Source organism: Chenopodium quinoa, unplaced genomic scaffold (genome assembly GCF_001683475.1).
Source record: "Chenopodium quinoa cultivar QQ74 unplaced genomic scaffold, ASM168347v1, whole genome shotgun sequence".
NCBI classification, from domain to species: Eukaryota; Viridiplantae; Streptophyta; class Magnoliopsida; order Caryophyllales; family Amaranthaceae; genus Chenopodium; species Chenopodium quinoa.
This window is the reverse complement of record NW_018744151.1, coordinates 3,437,978-3,462,084: the sequence shown is the minus strand read 5'-3', so window position 1 is coordinate 3,462,084 and position 24,107 is coordinate 3,437,978. Positions and strand designations below refer to the sequence as shown.

The 24,107-nt window shown below is 36.0% G+C and overlaps 1 protein-coding gene across 5 annotated transcripts; it reads right to left on the bottom strand.

Moving 5' to 3' along the window:
- Positions 1-348: 348 nt before the first annotated feature.
- LOC110693629 (protein SMG7L-like) lies at positions 349-12,239 on the bottom strand. 5 transcript variants are annotated; one of them, XM_021870773.1, is made up of 7 exons: positions 11,909-12,239; positions 10,826-11,011; positions 10,139-10,744; positions 9,735-9,857; positions 9,418-9,629; positions 6,489-8,227; positions 349-589 (listed from the first exon to the last, which is right to left on the bottom strand). In XM_021870773.1, exons 2-6 carry the CDS (start codon positions 10,877-10,879, stop codon positions 6,490-6,492), a joined length of 2,733 nt encoding a protein of 910 aa, XP_021726465.1. In that variant the 5' UTR covers positions 10,880-11,011; positions 11,909-12,239; the 3' UTR covers positions 349-589; position 6,489. The 5 variants fall into 5 exon arrangements, with proteins under 5 accessions (XP_021726465.1, XP_021726463.1, XP_021726467.1 ...); XM_021870771.1 differs by having other exon boundaries at positions 10,826-10,983; XM_021870775.1 differs by having other exon boundaries at positions 10,826-10,963.
- Between the last annotated feature and the right edge of the window lie 11,868 nt (positions 12,240-24,107).

The window sequence follows — 24,107 nt, the reverse complement described above, 5'->3', positions numbered from 1 at the left end:
TTGTAATAACCCCAAACTCTTAATCTCTTACGTGTATAAGGTAGTTCACTTATTCTTATTGAAAAGATAGAAGCTAAGTAATGATGGGTTTAAAGGCTATTACTTAAATGCAAATGACACTTGAATTCTAAGCACAGTATTGTTCTTAAAGTATTGGCAAGTAGTAACTTTTATTCAAATTTCAGTTTTGCCAAATAGCAACTTCAGATTGCATAGTTTGCCTTATAAACAGACCTCTGTATCAAGAATCATTTTCGGCTATATTACCAATAAGATACTACCATCCATGCATAGTTGCATAATAAGAACCTTTTATTTGCCTATCACTCTCAAAACTTGGTCATGGTCTTGGATTACCTCCGTTTATTCTTCCATTATGAACCAGTTAGCTCGCAAATGCATCAGAATTCTGATAAATGTTTGTTAAATATGTACATCATATGCATTCACAATCTAAGCACTCAGCGTGTAAGACCTCTTACAGAGTGTTTAAGGGTCCATGGAAAAGTTCGTAAATCACTAGATCAGTTCCTGCAATAATTATTAGCATTTCTTTGAATTGAACTCTATATAATCACACTTTGGATACTGTTGATAAGTATTAGGTGACTCGTACTTCGTAGCTTTGTCCGCCCGATCGGGCGGACATTGCCCGGTCTGACCGGGCGGTGGGGGTTGGATACGTTGAAGCATTCGTATGGAGTTTTCTTCTCGCGCCCGATCGGGCAGACCTTGCCCGGTCTGACCGGGCGGAGAAGGAAAAATGCGGAGACGCGGATTTTACGATTTAAAGTTATCTTTTATGTTATCTTTTTGCCCAAGTATCTTTTATTTTAGGGATTAATATAAAACCTCCCTAATATTAGTATAAGGGTTAAGAGAGAGAGAGTGAGAGTCGTTCTTGAGAAATACAAGAATCATCTTTGTAATCTTTGCAGTTTATAGTGAAATCATTCGATCTCGGTGCCCGTGGACGTAGCTATCACATCGATAGTGAACCACGTAAATTCTTGGTGTTGTTCTTATTGTTTGCATTGAATTTCTTTATTGTTTTCTTGTTTGTTTTCGACCTTTGCTTCCGCTGTCGCACAACAATTGGTATCAGAGCCAGGTTCAATCCTTGGAGAGTTTCTTGAAGATAACAATGGCAGGAGATTCAACAATAAGAATTGAGAAGTTTACCGGGAAAAATAGTTTCGGGCTATGGCAAATTAAGATGAAGGCTCTGTTAAAACAACAGCAGATATGGCGTCCGTTGGCTCCAAAGAGTACTACTTCGGAGTCAGAAGATGGACCGACTGACCCGCAGTTAGAAGTTATGGAAGAGAAGGCACACTCTACCATATTACTTAGTCTTGATGATCAAATCATCACGGAGGTGGCTGATCAGGAAACGGCGGCTGGATTGTGGCTGAAGCTGGAGTCATTGTATATGACTAAGTCGTTGACCAACAAATTATTACTGAAACAGCGGTTGTTTAGCCTCCGGATGCAGTCAGGTACTTCCTTACGGGAACATCTAGAAAAACTTAACTCTATTTTGCTTGATTTACGTAATTTAGATGTTAAAATTGATGATGAGGATGCTGCGTTGATTTTACTTGTATCTCTACCGTCTAGCTTTGAGAATTTTGTAGAGTCTTTTGTTGTTGGTAAGGATTCTATAACCTTAGAAGAAGTGAAGGCAGCACTTCATACTAGGGAACTCAGAATGAAAGCTACGAGTGATAATGGGGATAATGGTAGTGGGTTGTTTGTTAAGTCCGGAAAGTCTAAAAAGAATAAGGGGTTTAACAAGGGGAACAATGCTGGGTCGGGTGCTGGAAACGGCAAGGATGGATCTAGTAAAACTACTACTAAAACATGTTATTACTGTAAAGAACCGGGTCACTTTAGGAATAATTGTCCGGTGAGGAAAAACAAGTCCCAGGCTGCTGTAGTTGAAGAGAAACCGAATGAGAGCTATAATTCAGAGGAAGATTTAGCATTAGTCAGTTCTGCTAGGTCTGATGATTTATCTGATAACTGGGTTCTAGATTCGGGGTGTTCGTTCCATATGTGTCCACGTCGAGATTGGTTTGATACATATGAACCTCGCAATGGGGGTATGGTTATAGTCGGTAACAATGCTCCATGTAAGGTCACAGGTATTGGTTCCATGAGGTTGAGGACTGTTGATGGGCGGAGGTTAACTTTGACTAATGTACGGCATGTTCCTGCTTTAGGAAAGAATCTGATTTCATTGGGTACCCTGGATGACTTGGGGTACAATGGTGTGTTTTCAGATGGGGAGTTGTGTATTTTCAGAGGTTCTGAGTTGGTACTTAAGGGTATCAAAAGGAACACCCTCTATGTTTTTGAGGGTGTTACACTGCCTAGTTCTGCGGTTTGCGCATCTGTATCTCACCAGGAGATGACTAAGATTTGGCACATGAGGCTTGGTCATATGGGGGAGAAGGGGATGCAGCTATTGTCCAAGAGGGGTCTTCTATCCGGGGTCAAGGTTGCCAACCTTGAATTTTGTGAGCATTGTGTGTTTGGTAAGAAACACAGGTCAAAGTTCAGCAAGGGTGCTCACATTACTGATGCAGTGCTCGATTACATCCATTCAGATTGCTGGGGTCCATCTAGAGTTGAAGGTATGGGAGGTTACCACTATTTTGTGTCATTTGTTGATGACAAGTCCCGATACACATGGCTTAGGTTGCTTAAGTCAAAGGATGAGGCCTTCAAAGTTTTCAAGCAATGGAAAGCTTTGGTGGAAAATCGACAAGGAAGGAAGATCAAGAAGCTACGAACGGACAATGGGCTAGAGTTTTGCAAAGACGAGTTTAATCAGTTCTGTGCAGATGAGGGTATAGGTCGGCATCATACTGTCAGGAAGACACCACAGCAGAACGGTGTAGCAGAACGGGTTAATCAGACACTGCTAGAGAGAGTTCGATGCATGCTCTCTAATGCAGGGCTTGGGAGGAGGTACTGGAGTGAAGCTGTGTTAACAGCTTGTTATGTCATTAATAGGGGTCCTCATTCTGGAATTGATTCCAAAATTCCGTTTGAGATCTGGAGTGGTAAGTTGCCTAATTTTTCGAATTTGAAGATTTTTGGTTGTGTTGCTTATTATCATGTTATTGAGGGTAAGCTGGATCCACGAGCCAAGAAGGGGTGTTTTGTTGGGTACGGGGATGGTGTGAAGGGGTTTAGAATTTTTTCACCTTCGGAGGGTCGGGTCATTCTTAGTAGGGATGTTACTTTCGATGAAAACACCATGTATTCAATTAAAAATGCAGAGATTTCAGATTTGAGAAGGGAAGGAGACAATTTATTACAGACAGATGGGGTACTTGAGGTACATCAGTCTACCATTGCTGATTTACCTCGGGTACAATATATTGATGATGATGCTGATGTTCCAGTGCCGGGTACTCCTGAACCTGAGATTACTCCTACTCATTCTAACTCTGGGGATGAGGTGGAGCAATCTAATCAGGGGTCATCTAGTCAACCTGACACCATTCTTGAGATGCCTAAACGAGTTATCAAGAAGCCTGTTAGATTGATTGAAGAGATGGAGGGAAGAAATTGCTGTGTTGATGCGATGACAGGTTATGCATTGAGTGTAGCTGATGATGTAGAGTCATTTGAACCTGCCACATATAAACAAGCAATTAGTTGTAGTGAGTCTGCGCAATGGCTTGCCGCAATGGGTGAAGAGATGCAGTCTCTTTACAAGAACAGAGTGTGGGAACTGGTAAAGGTACCGGAAGGGAGGAAGCTTGTGGGTTGTAAATGGATTTACAAGAAGAAAGAAGGGTTGTCGGAAACTGAGCAAATACGTTTTAAGGCTAGGCTAGTTGCTAAGGGGTTCAGTCAGGTAGAAGGGGTTGATTTTGTTGAGATATTCTCACCTGTGGTTCGACATACTTCTATCCGTGTGTTATTGTCAATTGTAGCACATTTTGATCTTGAGCTGGAGCAGTTGGATGTTAAAACGGCTTTCCTTCATGGCGATTTGGAGGAGGAGATTCTGATGAAGCAGCCCGAAGGATTCGAAGTTCCTGGAAAGGAACACTATGCCTGCAGATTGCTAAAGTCATTGTATGGACTTAAGCAATCCCCCCGACAGTGGTACAAAAGGTTTGATTCTTTTATGGTTTCACAAGGTTTTGACAGGAATTCATATGATTGCTGTGTGTATCATAGTAAGCTGGATAATGGTTCCATGATTTATCTTTTGTTATATGTTGATGACATGTTGGTTGCCACAAAGAATAAATCTGATATTGCTAGATTAAAGGAGATGCTTAACTCGGAGTTTGACATGAAAGACTTGGGTGCAGCTAGGAAGATTTTGGGTATGGAGATCTACAGGGATCGGGCTAGAGGTAAGCTTTTCTTGACTCAGAAAAGCTACATTGAAAAGATTTTGTCTCGTTTTGGGATGGAAAAATCGAAGCCTATAAGTACGCCAACTACTGTTAGTTGTAAGTTGTCTTTGTCTATGTCACCTCAATCAGAGGAGGAGTTGTCTTATATGTCTAGAGTTCCATATGCAAACGCGGTTGGTTGTTTGATGTATGCTATGGTCTGTACTAGGCCGGATATTGCGCATGCTGTTAGTGTTGTAAGCAGGTTTATGGCTCGACCTGGGAGGGAACACTGGCAAGGGGTGAAAAGGATTTTTCGCTACCTGAGAGGGACAACTGATATTGGTCTTGTGTACGGGAATGGTAGGGAATGCTTGGTCACTGGGTACAGTGATTCTGATTATGCAGCTGATGTGGATACCAGGAGGTCTGTGACTGGTTATGTGTTCACTTTGGGTGGTTCTGTGGTTAGTTGGAAGTCTACATTGCAGTCATCAGTTACGTTGTCAACTACTGAAGCTGAGTATATGGCTTTAACTTCTGCAGCTAAGGAGTCTATTTGGCTCAAAGGCCTAGTAGGTGAACTGGGTATTGCACAGGATTTTGCTACAGTGTATTGTGATAGTCTAAGTGCGATTTGCTTAGCTAAAGATCAAGTACACCATGATCGGACGAAGCACATTGATGTCAGGTATCATTTCTTGCGTACTGACAAGAGGATTAAGGTGAAGAAGATTGGGACTGCTGACAACCCGGCTGATTTCTTCACTAAGCCTGTTCCGTTTAGCAAGTTTAAACATTGCTTAGACTTGCTAAATATTGATTACTACGTGATGTAGTAGGCCCTGAGGGGCGAAGTTGGGGAGCTCCTGGTGTAGGTGTGTTGGCCTTAAGGTGGAGCTTGCCCGGGGCTTGTGATGCAGGTGGAGCATTATGAGTTGTTATACTTGGAGACGAGTATGTGATGGGTCTTGGTTGAAGACTTATCGGGATGTATGGCTTATGCATGAGTCTTGCATCGGGTTTGGCTTGAGATGTTTTTCCACTATGTCTTGATGGGGTCGTTTGCTGACTACGAGTTCTCGTCAAGGTGGAGATTGTTGATAAGTATTAGGTGACTCGTACTTCGTAGCTTTGTCCGCCCGATCGGGCGGACATTGCCCGGTCTGACCGGGCGGTGGGGGTTGGATACGTTGAAGCATTCGTATGGAGTTTTCTTCTCGCGCCCGATCGGGCAGACCTTGCCCGGTCTGACCGGGCGGAGAAGGAAAAATGCGGAGACGCGGATTTTACGATTTAAAGTTATCTTTTATGTTATCTTTTTGCCCAAGTATCTTTTATTTTAGGGATTAATATAAAACCTCCCTAATATTAGTATAAGGGTTAAGAGAGAGAGAGTGAGAGCCGTTCTTGAGAAATACAAGAATCATCTTTGTAATCTTTGCAGTTTATAGTGAAATCATTCGATCTCGGTGCCCGTGGACGTAGCTATCACATCGATAGTGAACCACGTAAATTCTTGGTGTTGTTCTTATTGTTTGCATTGAATTTCTTTATTGTTTTCTTGTTTGTTTTCGACCTTTGCTTCCGCTGTCGCACAACAATTGGTATTGTTGTGCGACAGCGGAAGCAAAGGTCGAAAACAAACAAGAAAACAATAAAGAAATTCAATGCAAACAATAAGAACAACACCAAGAATTTACGTGGTTCACTATCGATGTGATAGCTACGTCCACGGGCACCGAGATCGAATGATTTCACTATAAACTGCAAAGATTACAAAGATGATTCTTGTATTTCTCAAGAACGGCTCTCACTCTCTCTCTCTTAACCCTTATACTAATATTAGGGAGGTTTTATATTAATCCCTAAAATAAAAGATACTTGGGCAAAAAGATAACATAAAAGATAACTTTAAATCGTAAAATCCGCGTCTCCGCATTTTTCCTTCTCCGCCCGGTCAGACCGGGCAAGGTCTGCCCGATCGGGCGCGAGAAGAAAACTCCATACGAATGCTTCAACGTATCCAACCCCCACCGCCCGGTCAGACCGGGCAATGTCCGCCCGATCGGGCGGACAAAGCTACGAAGTACGAGTCACCTAATACTTATCAACAGATACATTATTTATGCATATAAGGAGAGCCAATGAATGGCGAATTCTGCTGTAGCTGCCACTCCCTTTCCTTAAGGTACTGCAGAAGTGGCTGTGGCTCTGGTCTATTGTCTGCAATTCCAGGGGAAACATAGGGATTCGCTCTTTGATGATGATCCTGTAACCCATGAAGAAGTGATGAGCTCGGAAGAAATAATGGTGGACCGCCATCCACATTCATGGTTCCTGCAGAACCCCATGAATTATTACACCTCCAACTGTCAAAGAGGCCGAAACTTGAAGTCTCAGAGCCATGGTAGCTATTGAAGTCTCTAGATGCAGTGTATTGATCTTGCATAGCGTGATTGGGGAACCACGGTAAATTATGATTCACAAGCTTAGGATCCTGGGGCCTGCTCCATGGTGAGGAGTTATCAATAAAGCAAGGGAGACCAGGGCTTGCTTGGGGACCATCCGGGGGATGTGAAGAAAAATTCACTGGTTGATGAGTTGCTGCATTTATGAACCACACAGCGTTACTAGGCAATAACGGGGCAGGAGGTGTGGGAGTAGAGCAAGGCGGAGGACATGATACTGGAGATGCAGGGCCAGAGCTGTCACTGGTGGACAGAGAAAGACTTCTCATCAACTCGTCTGAAGCCACCGCCTCCTCAATGGGATCCAGTATGCTTCTGTTAGCATCCCTACCCTTTGTTCTTTCATTGGATTTTTTTTCCCCATTTAGAACCCATGAGCTAAGTGATGGAGGCCCAGCAGCTATGGGACCCTCAGAAATTGAGTTAATTGTTGAACTGTGATATTCATTTTGAGTGGCTTGATTACTGGAGCTGGGAAAGAAATTAGAAGAGCTGGAAGTTGAGTTAAATAATTCTCGGTTTTGGGCTACAAGAAGTGAAGAAGCACGGCGCAAGCATTCATCAGAAGCTTCTGTTTTTGGTTCTTTTTGAATTGGTTCTGAATTACGTCGAGTGATTGGCTTAAACACAATGTCTTCTTCTTCTTCCACTGCTGATTTTGCCTCGATTGCACTAAAACTTCTACTGACATCATCATAGAATAGCCATTTTCGAGAACAACCAGCTGGTTCCTTTGCAATCTTAATTGCTGATTTAACAATGCGATAGGCACGATATTCGTTCCTCATTTTATAATTAATTTCTTCTTCCCAATGACTTGAAAAATCCAATGAGTTGTGAGTATGCAGTAAAGGTACAAATCCCCTCAATTCATAATCCTCCCATAGAGCAATATGATCAGGAAAAGTATTTTGAGCCCTGTTTTGTTGGAGTTGGCTTAGTAGGTCTACAAAAGAGCCAAAGAAATAGCGCCTTGAGCTATCACACTTCTCGTCATTAACATCTACTTTATCAGCAGCACCCACCAACCACTCCACAAACACAAGCACAGCAGGTAGAAGAGGAAAGTAAATCACGGGGCTTCCCTTCAAACATCGATCAACAAAGCGGCCCATGAATGTGAATGCGACAGTCAAAGCCAACTTTACTAGCCCAGATTGCTGCATCTCATTTTTTGGTTTAATAATCTTCTTCTCTGGAGCTTCAGCTAGGTTGTGGATGATGAAAATCAGGACAGAGATAATGTGCAGGGCTCGGTAAGGGCCTGCCTTAGATAAGTTCATATTCCGGTAAGATTCTAATGCAGAGCTCAGTTCAGAAACATCCAGTGCCAATAATGGTTCCAATTCTCTTAGAGTGGAATTAAAAGTGGAGAGGAAGCTTTCCAAACTGCAAACACTCAGAAATTGTAAGCAATATAAGATATCATGATTTAATCAAAGGACCATGAAACTGAGTAAGAAGAAAATGCTCAAAGACCCTGTCACTCTCATATTCAAACATACTAATTATGTGCATATTTTAAACCAAAAGAAGTGCACTCATATTCATACATACGTGTTCACAAATCAAAGACTACTGTCGCTCTCATATTCATACATACGTGTTCACAAATCAAAGCACATGACCTAAAACTATGTCAAGTCTTGTAAATATTTTGAGAACGCTAGCTGTATTGCATGTGAGGAGATACAGCGCGATAGTAATATTCAGATGAAGCAAGCTAAAATCTTGGGGAGCTCGTTTAAAAATAATCACTGACATGAATATAGATGAGCTCAATGCCAAGTTGCCAACCTGAAGTAAAGGCTTTTAAGCAGTAATTTGGGGGATGACATCATGTCATAAAGCTCATACTCATTTGCCACTTCAATTATTTTTGAAATGCAAAGACATTCTCCCAAAATTTCAAAGTGAAAAATTAAGTAAAGATTTTGTCTGCCTTCAATTGATCTGCAGCTATATGACAAGATCCTGATCTCAAGGACCAAGGTTGGTGATCATACAATTATAAACAGATATTTCAGAGAATCCCCAAGAAAGCAACCATTACTGCTAATATTGCTGCATCACTTGCCTGAAGACGGCTTCTATAATGTGCGTTAATAGAAGTACTCAGCAGTCAGCAGTCAGCAATCAGAATTAAAAAAGGTTATTACAGAAACTAGTTACAGATGGACATCGGATATGGATAGAGAGGAAAATGTTACTCTCTAACTAGTTTGAAAGAACTGGGGAGAAACAATAATCATGATAAAGGCACCTCAAAAGCTCCCAAATAGGATAAGAATTTAAGACATAAATCCACTTTGAAAATGGCAACTCTTTTGTAGCTTTAGTAGATGATTCAAAAGCATTTGATTATAAGTCTAATATTCAATGCCATTATGCACACGTCTGAAGCAAACATTATACTTAAGACTGTAGACAGATCAGAATAGTTCAAACTTCAAAGCGTATCAACTACATTATAGCAGTATAGCAAAATATGCAAGAGCATTATTATTCAAACCAAATGATCAGTCATGTACATGTTTAGACATCAACCAAGGAAAGCATAGTCGATTTAGGATATGTACCTGGACTCTAAAAAGAAGAAACTATATGTTCTGATAATAAGATTCCAGGCATCAGCTGGCATAGATTTATTATGCTCAGTGACTTTCGGTGTAGTGTTGTATAATGAAGTAGCATTTGCAGATGCTGCTTTACTAGGGCTGGAAATCCACTCAGATGGTTTTGAGAAGTCATAAACCTCATTTGACTTGGAATCCATGTCAATTGACCTATTCTGCAAGATCAGAAAGGGTAACACCTTAATTTCAATATATACTGGGTAAAGAGAGGGATTTACATGACTGAAGCAGCAGTATAATCTTACAAGCACAATGCTTACCCTTTCAAAGAGTAACATAAGGTTTTGCAAGGCATCTTGGAAAGGTTCTTTGACAGCCAGACTTCTTATACAGTGGTATAAAGCAAGGAATTCATCCCCAATATATGTTGCCAGCACTGCCAACTAGAAATCATTATAAGGACATATATAATACCCTGTCAACCTTGCTTATATGTTATGAATTTGAGCTATGTTACTCGCACTCCTCATCGCACCTCAAGTACCCGTGTCATATCTTTGACACTCTGTCATTGATATGAACACTTAACGATTCATGACGGACCAAAAACATGGAAAATTTCATAAAATAGTCAAGTCTGATACTTCAACACATACCCATGTCTGACATGAGTACTGAGTCCAAGTAACATAGCATTTGAGAGTACAAGTAGAAAAGCAAGTACCTGATTTTGGGGGTTCCCCCCATCAGGATAAATCATAGCTGCTTCCAAGTAGTAACTAGCAGCAACAGACCAGTTTCTTTGCTGAATAGTGGGCTTTTCATACAGTTCCTGATATCTTGCAAGATCCCCAAGACAGATACAAAGACGATGAGAAAGAAATTGGCATTTATGCAATTCTGTCTGTTCTATGCGACCAGCACTTCTGTCATTCTTATAAAACCAAGGCTCATCATAAAGGCCATAGAATCTTTTAATTTTTCGGATTAAATCTTGATAAAACTTAGTCGCCTTTGATAAAAATGATTTGAATCCTTCCATGTGAGCATCAACTATGTCCTTATTGGCAACCTTCTTTTGGCTGGTTACAGCCCTCTTATCCTCACTCTTAGCCAGATTTTGGGATATTATCTTGCGAAATTCATCAATATGCTTGTAGTGAAGCCTCCATAAAAGATATTCAACATTTTGAAGGTCTGGTAGTTCATTATTATTCAAGAAGAGTTTCTCATATATACAACAAGCCTTATGGTACAGATCTTTTGCATCATTATGAAGCACTCCTTTGGACTGGAAACATGCCCAAAGCCGTTTTTCAGCGTCAGACACCTGATGAAAGAAGGAACTGATGAATTTAAGTAAAACAAAGGAACAAGCAAAGATTAAAGCTTAATATTGAAAACTTTTTACCTCAACTAAACAATTTCTAATCTCTCTCCGGTTTTTGAGAGAATCAGTAGGCATGATTGATGGACTTCCTTGTCGGCAATCTAATTACTCAGAATACCAAAATGTTTCCATATGTACCAAATCAATTTCCACCAGCCACTATCACAAAAACAGACTTCCTAAGAACAGCACATAACACCAACATCACTGAGTTGATACAAAAAATGAAACACAATGAGCCTAGAACATTATATCAGTAATCAAGAAGCAAAAGTCCCAGAGGAAAAATCTCCAAAGCCTCTATCTATGAACAAAATAATGCACATAATTTAATAGAAATCGTGACACGAACGAGTGCCATTTCAGTTAGATGTTGAGCAAGATTAGTACAGCACATAAACCCCATTAACAATGAAGTTGTGCTTTTTATTGACAATTAAGCCAGTATGATACAAGTACCACATTAGATGGGATATTTCATGAGCCTAAACAGTGGCATCAAATTAAAAAAACCAACAGGGTTTACTTTAACAAGAATTACAATAATTTATCATCAAAATCCAAGTAAAACTGAATATAATAATCCATTAATTCAGATTTTCCCCAAAATTACAAGACAAACTAATAATTAGCCAAATTAATCAGAACATAAACTTAGAGAAAATGTTACAAAACCCACCTCCATGAAAGAAACTATAGATCAATTTACCAAAAAGAAACTATAGATCAATTCTAAAGAAATCTATTGCATAAGAAACTAGAGCTAAAATATACTTTCTCCGTCCCTAAATAAACGTCTCATTAAACTTCAGGTGCGCATACTAAGAGTAGATAGTAGGACAGTGTAGACTTCAAAAAAAGCTACAAAACCCACCTCCATTGAAAAGAAATTCAAACTTACAAGCAACAAAGAAATACAAGAAATTAAAGATAAACCCACCAAAATATATCAATCAGATGATTCAGAAAAAACCCCATAATATATAGTTCCTTCACATACAATTCAAATGGAAATTAAAAGCACTTGTACTTTTTTGATAGGGATATGAGCTAAAAGAAAAACCAAAAAAAATTCAGTGAAAATAACATACTTAAAAATCATACCTTTGAAGAAAGTTTTGCCAGAAGAAGAAAGGAAAACAATTAAATGCCCACCAAAATATAGCTGAAGATTTGCAGGTGAATTATATCAGAAATTAATGGCAGAGAATTAGAAAGCAACAGGGAATAGTAGTAGATGATTTTTGGGGAAGGAGTAGTAAATGATTTTATTTTTGGTTGTGAAACAGACAAACTGAAAGGTGGGCTGATCATGAATTTTTGAAGGTTAGACAAAGAATTATCCTTCAACTCATTGCTTTATTTCACGTCTTTTTCCTTGCTTATAATAAGACATCTTACTAATAAATGTGTCATCCCCACATAACAAAAAAATATAACATTGTGACATTGTGTAGTAACAGCTACATCATTGTTTTTTTTTTTTTTTTTTTTTGGTTTTTCTATATAGTGTCCCTGAGGTATTGACTTTTTCAAGTTGTACCCATCCATTTTCAAATCCCTACGTTGTACCCCTAAGGTACTTTTATATTACAAAGTTTGATTTCTAATAGTGTGTTATAATTGCTCATATGTTCTTGTGTAATTAATATGTAAATTATTATGACAATTCTGTAGGTCAATATTTAAGACTAGAAATTTGTGGGAGATCCCTTGTAATCTACGCAATAACAGCATGATTGCATTTTAAATTAAATTAAATCATATGTTGATGATGTTCGACAATAACAGTAGCTTTGGTCAACCTAGAAGTTCTCCCTTGTGTTGGTTAGATTCCATAATCCACTCAAAGAAATCTTGCTAATTTAAGGGAAGCAATAGTGGTGTCCTATGGGATATGCAAAATGGGAAATGATGTAGATCATATGCAAAGGACTCGATACATTGACTTTGTTCTTTTCACATTATTTACGTTTGAGAGGACATTGCTCTTTTCCATTTTCAACACACACTATCGAATAGTAAATTTTATAAAATGAGAGGTAACCCCAATTAATCTCTAGGATAAACATGGTTTACCATATAACATTTTGATAAATAAATCAACAATTTTATCTGGCCATCATCACTGTGGGACCACTTTTATTTAAAAAGTTGTTGGTTTATTTACAAAATTGTCATGTGATAAACAAATTTTGTGTATATCAGAGATTAATTTGTATTTACCCATAAAATAAGGTCTTATTCATTTAATCATTTCATTTTTATTTTTGTTGAATTTAAATTATTTATATTGAATTGAAATTATTTTAATTGATCTATTTTTTTTTTAAGTTACTAATTTTTACTAAACTAAAATTAATTTTGCTGATTTTTTTTAAGGTGAAGTGAACCGGGCCTAAATAGTTTACACGAGTTCAAATTAAGAGTTTATAATAAATTTAACTTAAGTAACTTAACATTATTTTTTTTAGGAAATAACTTAACATTAGTTTAAATATACTACATATTTAAAATTATATATAAAAAAAATAAAATTAAATTAAAAATTTAGATGAATTTGATAAGATCAATAAGCTATGATAAAGCAAATTTAGATAAAGTAACTAAACTCTTACTATGCAAAATTTTCTATGCAAGTCATTATTAATTTATTTTATTTTTGGTAAAGCTATATTGTGTCAATTGATTGGATTATGACTCATTATTATGGTCTATGAAGTCTTAGCCTACTAGATAGTGATTGTTTTTTACTAAATATTGCAAATTAAAATTGTATAGGAAAAAGAAGTAAAATAGAATCATAAAATCTACTAGTAGAATGTATCGTGGTTTTCACTTTAATCACATAAGATAATACACAAATTAAACTATAACGTGTCATTCAATATTTCATTATGAGTCAGTGTCATTACTCTCATATAAGATTATCTTTTTTTACAACAAATATCTATTTCAATCCAAAAGAGTGAATGAAATTTAATCATCCATCATACACGTAGATGAACTAATCAATGGAATAGAGTGAAGTGTGATAGAGCAACTAACCTAATCTTCTACCATATTCAACAAAAGAAAAAGCTAATATTGAATGCATATGTTGATGTGTATTGGTGGGTAGTTGAAGAAGTTAATTTTTTAAGCTTTTTTGAAAGTCAGTGGTCGTTTTTCTGTTTAATGCTTCTTCTACGCATAAAACGCCATTTGCTCAATTTGCAAACGTCCGAGATGAAGATTGGGTCCCCTTTGCTTATTGTGTAGGGCCAACCATTGTTGATTATGTACCACATTATTAACTACTCCAATGATTTTGGCTAGCTACAGTGTAAACTTGGAAAATTCAGAAGATTGAACAGTTATGCTAATAAATTTCAATGAAAATAGAATCTTGTACTCACTAGACAAATTTACATTCCCTCTATTTTTTGTAAGTAAATCATTTTGATTTGTGCATTATTTATAGGGATGGCAAATCAGCCCACATCTGATCTTACTTCGTCCCGATCTTAGGAAAAAAATCCGCTTCGAGTCTGAGAAAAAAGTAATCCGAGTCCGACTTCGTGAAAATAATCCGACTCTGAGTCAGAGGGGGTCGGAGTCAAATCCTACAAAAGATCCGATAATAGAATCCGACGTTGAAAAATGTCTGACACTAACGGATTATCCGACTCGGTCTGCGATGTATCGTGGATTTTGGGTGTGGGTTGCAAAGGCCCAAATAGCCCAATTTCTCAGAGTATATTGAATAGCCGAAAAAATCTCGGAGTCGAGTCGGATATTAAAATTGGATCGGAATCGTAGTCTCAGAGTCAGATGTCGGAGTCGGAGTGGATTTAGCATCCGACTTCCTATAGAGTCGGAGTCGGATTTAGCATAATACGCTCCGAATCTGACCCGTTGTCATCCCTAGTTATTTATGTATTGTTAACCTTGTCTCACATTGATCTTAAATCGAATATTCACTCATATTCTATAGAAATTGGTTGTGAATTAAAAAATATATATTTGACTCTGATCAACAGTCCCCTTCATTCTATGCTGACCCCGGCCGAGGCTGGCTTTTTGGGAAGCTCGTTTCCACCGCGCTCACGGCCCGGCTGGCCTGCCAGCGGTAGTGGGAATTATCCCGTTCCCTGGTCAAAGACTTAGTTGGATGTGGGCACTAGGCGCTCTCGTGGTTCGCGAGATGGAAAAAGGACTCATCCTTTGTTGCATCTGGCACGAGATAGTCTAGTCCTCAAGGTTTTTTGGTTCAATATTTGAGGATCAGACACATAAGAGTAGAGGAGAGGGTGGGGGAATCCTTACCCCAAGCACTTTCACTTGGTAGAATTCGAATCCTATATCTCGAGTCTGAGATAAGAATCTTATCAACTGAGCCAATAATTTATTGTTTGAAAGTAAGATGAGTAGATATAATTTGTTTGTCTAAATATAAATTATAAGAATTAAACTAAGCAAGTAACTAGTGAATTTGCCTTTAGCAAGTTCATAAGTGTTTAGAATTATAATTACAACCTGAAATTGAAGGTAAGATGATATCTGTTTAGTCCAGTTTGAGTTTAAAGGTTTATTTGAGCAAAACCACAAGAAGGAATATGAATTATAATTTCCGTTTGAACTTATAAATTTGAATGCGTATGAGTAGTCGACACAAATTTGTTATGCTCTATCTTTGGAGAGAATTACCAAAGAATTTTACGGAGTATGAGCTATTGATTAATGAATTCATGATCCTTCAATTGATAGAGAAGATGACACAGAAGATGGAGTCACTCTTTTCATGGACTTGTTAGCCGTGATAGGTCACGTAGATCCATCATAATAAGACTTAAACGTCTCAACATGATCCAAATGAATAATTACTAGTTATATAAACTAGCCCAAATACTTTACAAATTGAACTTTGTTTTAATTGAATATTTCATGTGGGTGGGCTATATTGATTAAAATGGACTACAAACATGATTTAGACCCCAAACTAATTTAACTAGCTTTTTGGCCCGTTCAATGCACGGGTTAATACTTGGATTAATTATTTTCATATGTAGGAAGATTGTTTCATTTCTAAAACTTAAAAGAAAAAAAAAAAGAGGGTTGAACCGTGAAAGAAGATGAAGGAATTTAGTTCGTTATTATATATACACGTGAAGATTGTGGGATATAAAATGACATATTATTTTAAATTATATTTAAAGTCTAGGAGTTGAAAAAATAATTTTTATTATAATTTATATGTTTACAGGCCCGTTTTTTAGAATTCGGTGGCCTGGGGCAAAAACATAAATCGGGGCCCTAATTCACATATACTATATAAAATTTTTAAAAAATTGGGTATGGAAAAATATTTTATTATGATCAATAATCTTTAAAAACATCAAATTTCATATAACATTGAAATTACATTCCCCTAACTCTCATTAAAGTAATTACACCAGCCGAACCATTCAAATCAAGTATCCAACCAATCCATTAGATTTTTTTAATACAAACAAAAATATAATTTAATACAAAGAAGAGATCTTGATGAATAAAGTCGTGTGTATGCACCGTTCAAAAAAAAAACAAAGTAGGGTATGCAAAGAGAATTATATATAATTAGATTAATCTCGTTGAAAATTTAAAGTAAAATGACTGTTTATTATAGTTTTCATCTTCAATTGAATCGCGAAAGAGAAGGAATTTAACTAACTGAAAATTGTAATGACATACATTTAGAAAAATAAAATTACCAAAATGGGGATACAATTAAAATTAATGACTTTTTTTTTTTGTTAATCAAATTCACTAGGGAAAGTGAATAATTTGGGCAAAAAATTAGGGAAGAAATATGTTTACCAAAAATGTCATTTGATATTTTGGAATTCTACAATACTATTGTAGTGTTGTACAGTACACACTTTTTTTTTTTAAACTGTATATATATATATATATATATGTAATATTATTTAGTACGAAGTATATTTATTTGGGGCCTTGTATTGTATTGAAACTGGGCTTTTTAACAAGGGGCCCAGGCAGCCGCCCCAACTGCCCTCCACTTGCTACGGCCCTGTATGTTTATGTAATGTGTATTAATTAAAACATTATTTTATTATGGTGGAAATGAAACACTTCATTTTTTTAGTTGAATTTGCAAGTTGTATAATGCATAAAGACTTAAACATAAATATTAAGAGAAATAATATTTGGCATATGGAGTGATGAGTGACTTGTGAATTGTGATGCCATGTGTCATATGAAAAATTTATGTTTTGTTTTTTTTAAAACACTAAGTATAGAAGTATAGATATAGATTACTAATAAATTTCTATTGCCGATCCGACAAGTCTACAACCCATACCAACTAGATAACTAGATTCACTAATAGATAAAAGAATTATTGCTTTAATAACTTTAGAAAAACAATATACAACATATTTACTAGCCCTTAGGACTGTATATTAAGGCGTCAAAAGTGGATAAAATTTATTCGTGATTTTGTTATACATTTTAAAACGAATATCCTAACTATATCATTGCCCATAACTTACTTTGTAGAAGATAAATTTACCCGTCCCTTCACTTCTGAGTTCTGAGCCCTTGCATTCCATTGCTCCCTTGACACCTACCAGATAAGCCCTCAACCAATCCGCATGGCCGACCGCTACCCTGTCCCCTGTCCGGCAATCCAAGCTCTATAACTATAAGGCCTTGACCCCCTACATGTGAGTGCTCTACCACCTAGAGTCCTAGACCCTCACATAAACTAAAGCTCTTAGCTCACTGCTCAGTTTTTTCATAAAAAAGGCTATCTAATGAAGTACTTCGTATGTTTTTAAGTGGGCTGATTCTCTCAGAAAAGATGAACTGATTGAGCCTTGCATTGGATTCAACATGAAGGGCTCATTCAAGATGTATTTAGCCCAATTTGCATCTTTAACTCATTCAACTATCAAGTGACAAGTGGTATTGAGAATTGGGCTAAATTCTTCCTAAAGACTGACAGAAGTGGGCCAGTAGCCCATTTGAAATCACCTCTGTTTTAAGAGATTGTGAGTAACTGAATACTGGCAGCTTTTTATCAATATGTATCAACTAACTATTAAGTTGTAATATATGAAACAATTAATTATTAATCTTATTTTTCCTAATTCCTAGGTTAATTTTAATTGTTTGTCCTACGCTAATATTGAGTACTCCCTAATCCCTATGTTCTTTATTGTTTGCACTACTTGCTTTTCAAATTTCCACGGTCTCCTTATCCATAATGCACAACTGTTGGGATAATGCTCTAAACCAAAACGGTCTTAATCAATGATTATATTCACGGAATAGATAATTTTTGTTAGAAGTTATGAATCTACAAAGTTTGACAATTGATGGAACATAAGGATGCGAAGATAATGTATGGTTGGTCAAATTAAGTAATTTTCTATGTACAACTGGTTTTATACATGCTATAATTAACCTTATAAGCACTTGAATTTTAAAAAAGTTTTAAACTAGGACGTACAACACCTTATACACGAACTTATAGAGTACTCCCTCCTTGCCTCAATTTCCTTTTCGATCAATTTGTGCCATACTATAAACGGCCGTCTATCACTTCACACACAAGTTTAATACAAAGCTATTGTTTCGGTTTGGACAATTTGACATGGGTCAATCTTCATTTCGATTTGAATTGGTTCGGCATTAAGATGGATTTTTATGGACTTCTGTGTTTATCGAATTTGGGTCAAGTTTTGACCAAGTTACAGCAAGTCCCAGTCAAATTTAAATGGACCTATCCAAATGTATTGATACAATATTATCCAAGTAAACTGTTTTATAAGATGATTAAGATCCATAAAAATGCATAGATTTAAATGTAATCATGACAACTTGACTAGTGTAAGTTTATGAGGCTATAATATACGGTATGATTCAAGGAGCTTATGAGTTTACAAGTAGGCTACTTGTAGTTCATTGTTTTAAAGTAGTATCCTTTTCACTTAACCTTGTAGACAAGTTTTATCAGTCATGTTTGCATTTATTATTTGATAAAAAATGGAGTTTCTAGTAATTAGTATTTAGTAGGTCAGATGTGGAGTTAGCTCCATTTAAAGTTATTTGATTGAGATACTAGACTTCAACCATTAGTTTAAACTTTTAATTGCGATGGTTTTTTAATGTGATGGTATTAAAGCCAACATGACATAAAGGTAATGTGTTCAAATTTCATCCACCCCCTCACTATCAAGTGAGAAACTTCTTTTTTTTTGACAAGAAGGTGAGAAATTTCAATGCAACATCTAAATTTCAAGTCCAAAGAATTCTCATGTAAGGGGGCGTGATAGACTATATAAGCCGACATTGAGCTTCAACCATTAATGGATGGTGAGTTAACATCAAATTAGTTTAGATCAATTTCAATAGCTTTAAACTTAGATAAACTCGGATTTGAGTTTGATTATTTTTGGTCTATTTCTTAGGTCGAGTCATTTTTCACACCTTTAGCTATGTTCTATATACTTTATTTGTTCTTTTAATATTGCAACATGAGGAGAGAATAAGACTTTTGAAAAGAGGAGAAAGATACAGAGGAATAATTATAGGGATCGACCCATGTGATGAGGGGAGAGAAACGCAAATAAGAAAACGTTGTACTGTTTGTGAAACTTCTAAATATGATAATTGTTGCTACATTTGTGGAATGAAAACTTCAATATCTAGGACGTTGGGCTTTTTTCATTGTTAATGTATTGTCATTAACCATAATTTTTTACTAATGTAATAAAAATATATTTTATCATAAAATATGTGGTTTGATAGGTATTAATATAAAGTTTCATAATACAATTTTAAAAATAATTTTCGTTCATATTTAATTATATAAAAATAAAGTCAACTTAGTATTGACATGACTTAATAAATATCTAGCACAGTCGGCAACTTTTTAGTGCAGCAGGCCACACCATCTGGCAGGGTTACCTGAGTTTTTCAATCGAGGGTTACTTGAATTACTCAGTCATGAGTTACTTGAATAACTCGGTCAGGGATTTTAAGGGGTTCACTCGGTTAGGGATTATTCGAGGGTTTCACTCGTTTAAGGGTTACTCAGTCAATGGTTACTCGACTAGGGATTACTCGAGGGGTGATCCAGTTAAAGGTTACTCGGTCAGGAGTTACTCGAGTTTCTTGGTCAGGTCGTATACAAAAAATTGTGACTCATACAAAAAATTGTGACTTGAGTAACCCCTGATTGAGAAACTCGATTAACCCCGAGAACTCGAGTAACCCTTGACCGAAAAACTTAAGTAAGCCCGAAAACTCGAGTAACCTTTAACTGAGAAAGTCAAGTAATCTCTACCGCGTGGTACAACAGTCCGCATATAAAAAATTGTACTAGGACAGATTAAGTAATATTATACGAGTAAATATAGTAATTGTTGCAATTGTAAAACAGAGGAAGTATATATAACGGAGTTTATAACGACAGAGTAGAAAGAAACAGAGCGGGCCTAAAAATGGGAAAAGATCGACCTAGGAATGTGGCATATGAAAGTTTCAAACTTCCAATTAATGACCCACCAAACAAAAAAAAAAAAAAAAGGTCCAGTCTTCGCTAAATTACAAATACAAATCAAAACACAACAAATTAAGTGACCACACATTATAACGACACCCCCTGCCCTACTCACCATGTTTTCTGGGCTTTTTTCTCCCACCACCCCTTAATTTTTGTTTTTGCATCACTTTCAATTTCTCCATTCTTTCATCATCACTACTAACAAGTCCCACTTTCTATAATAAACCTTTTACTTTCTCACGTTTTCATTTTACTACTAGTATCCACTATAGTAGTCAAAACTCAAAAGGGACTCTTGATATTAAGTAGTTCACACTCCACACGAACACGAACTTGAGACACATGTTAAGGCGTGAATGGATTACATACTTACGTTTAGAACGAATTTAGAGATATTTTGAGAAGAATAAAGGGGGTGAGATTTTAGATTCTAGATTGAAACTTTTTGTGCATGATGTTTCTATTAACCTTCGTTGTGAGCAACATTAGATAGTGAATTTGAGATTGTTTCGCCACTTGTGGAAAAAATGAATAGAATAAAAAACCATGAATGAATGGAAATAGAATGGACCCACTATTATTGGACAAATTTTACTCGGTTTCATGAAAGTGAGGTTACAATATAATGATCGAGTTTTGACTTGGCCACTTTGCCGTTCATATATTATTAATTAATTTCTTAATCTCGAAAATTACATGTGGGTCTCACAAATTCAATCATAGTGTATATTGCTCAAGGTTTTTATAGTAGAAAAATTATATACATTATAAGGGTCTGTTCTCTTATATTGAAATTCAGTTCAATTCATTTCAGCTCAGCTCAGCTCAGTTCAGTTCAATTTAGCTCCTAATCTCCTTCTCTTATAAAACATTCAGTTCAGTTCAGTTCAGTTCAACTCAATTCAATTCAGTTCAGCTCAGTTCAGTTCAGTTCAGTTCAGCTCAACTCAGCTCAGTTCAGTTCAGTTCAGCTGAGTTCAATCAATAAGTACAAACCCTAACATAATCAAATAAACTACTCTGTATTTCATAATTTTGTATGTCCTAGAATGAAGTACTTGCATAACTCTTACTTAGGTACCGAGATTATTAGTTGAACATATTTTTTAATTTTTCTTTTCTTTAAATAAAATAATAATAAAATAAAATAGAATAAAAAAAAAAACTATGTTTAAAAAAACTATGTTTAAAAAAACGGTGGCCAATTGGTTAGAAATAGGAATTATGCTTCATACAAATGTGTTTTTTGATGATGTACCATAAATTATTTGGTCGAATATGCAAAATTGACATCACAAGACTTATCTAGGTACATAATAAGGACGTTGAAAACTTTATTTGATTGAAGTAAAAATTCATACATTAGGTTATTGCCAATCAAACAAAATTTCAATTTTCAACCACTTACATCAAACTTTACCCATAGATCACTCACTCCATCGCATTTATCTACACATACCTAGAATTTAATTCATATGTTGGAAAATTTAAAAATTCATTAAATAGGTTCTGAAACCGGGTTTTGAAATTGATTAAGTTACATGCATGATTTAACAATCCGTTTGTTTGTAGAATATATTTGTCCTTTCTTTGAAGAATACTCCCCATATTTTATTAAATGTCTAATTGACATTTTTTGCTCTATTTACTTTATCTATTTTTAACCAATGTTTGTAAATTATACATAAAGAAAAAAAAATAGTAATATAGTTTATAGGTACTTTTTGGAATCGCAATAAATAGATTATTAATATCCAATTGTTATAATTTATACTTTTTGATAATTAAAAATATTATTGATCAAAATTCTACATTAGCATATCTGCCAAGCTTCAATGGAACACTTAGAAAAAAAAAAAGCAGAGGGAGTAGTAAAAATCAAGATATTATACTCACTCCGTGTTTGAATTAAATAAAACATTTTATCTTTAACAAAGTTTTATGAAGATTGGTTGAATTTATTAAAATAATAGATAGTGGAGTATAAGCTTTGGAGAGAAAATAGAGTCAAGGGTTTTGTAAGGACCATTAATATGAGTAGAATATTATTAAAAATAGAGAGAATATTATGTAGTATTTAAAAAATAAAGAGGTTATTAAAAAAAGAAAACATTTTTATTTATTAAAGCACAACTAGAAAAGGAAAACATTTTATTTCAGAGGGATAGTATATGTGTAATATACTAATATGTGCTCATTTCATTTCAAAATTTTACTTTTTCAATGTCATTTTTTCTCCATTTTAAGGGTCTGTTCTGATTAACTGAACTTATTGGAGCTGAACTCAACTGAACTGAATTGAATATTTTATAAAAGAAGGAAATTAAGAACTGAACTAAACTTATTAGAGCTGAACTAACTAAAAATAAGCTAAAGAAAACAGGCCCTTGGGCCTATACTCATGGACTGAACTCAGAACTGAACTGAAATAGACTTAAATGAATATTTTATAAGAGAAGAAAATTAGGAACTGAACTGAAAATAAACGTACGAGAACAAGCCCTAAGTTCATTTTAATTGTCAAATTGAGCTCCATTTTATCCATCTTTAAATTTAATGGTGAACGGCATGAACCCCATTGCATTAATAACATACGGGTGAAATAGGTTTGGTCTCCAACATAATCCATTGGCTTTGGTGCAACCTATTGAAGGCATTAATGGCACTTAAAGGCCTAACTTAATGCTCCTTTGATTTAGGGGTAGGCATGGTGCATAAATGCATAAACATGCGGGTGGGAAGAACTATGTTGTATCAAAGCATATATGAATATGGACGTGAATTTGTACTGTAGAGCCACACTAGCCGCAAACTATCTACATAGCCCAGGGACGTGTTGCAATTGAAATAATTATCATAAATCGAGAATCTAACCCCAATAATACTCTCTTTATCTCAAAAGTTATAGTGGAAGTACTGGAGATGAGGCCTCCGCGTGATGCATTGAGCACTCTAACTAGAGTATACATTTTAGTGAAAAAAAGCACGAGCACAAATGTGTGAAAGAACTTCTTTCAAAGAACAGTAGGAAGTTGAAAAGTATTTAAATTAAAGGAGCTACCTCCCCTTAAACTAAATTATGTTATCCATTGATATCAAGGGCTTTTTTTTTCTTTGCGTGTGCTTAGAAAGCTAGAAGGACGAGTAATAGAATTTATCCCATAAAGCTAGAAGGACGAGTAATAGAATTTAACCCATGTCCCCAAGATGCCTTGGAACGAGAGCGATGATCTAACCAACAAGTTTTACTACAAATATATTCAAATAAAAGTATATGATTAGTAAAAATTTGAAGGAAAAAAATAGGTAAAACAATATATAATTAAGAACAAATAATTTTAGGTTTTAATGACTAACAAGTAACAGCACTACTCTGATAGTCTCATATAATGTTGTCACTTGTCCGTTGTCTGCTTCTCTCCTCATTAAACCTTGACACATTCTTTCTATTAGCATCATCCCTTGACAAAAATGCTTTTATTAAACACCCCTTCTATTTTCTAAGCTCCTATTAGCATCACCCCTTAACAAAAAAGCTACTATAAATAATCAGCTAATTCAACGTACAAAAATTGACACTAACCGTTCCAACTATGTTACTCAAGCGCGCATGAAAAAACCTGGACGGCGGGCGTGCCCACATAGGCACATAACATATATGCTAATGCTCTCCACCCCAAAAGTTGAAATTTTTGGGCAAAAAAAAAACGCTACCTATGCAAAACTACTTTAAGCACAAAACTTACAAAA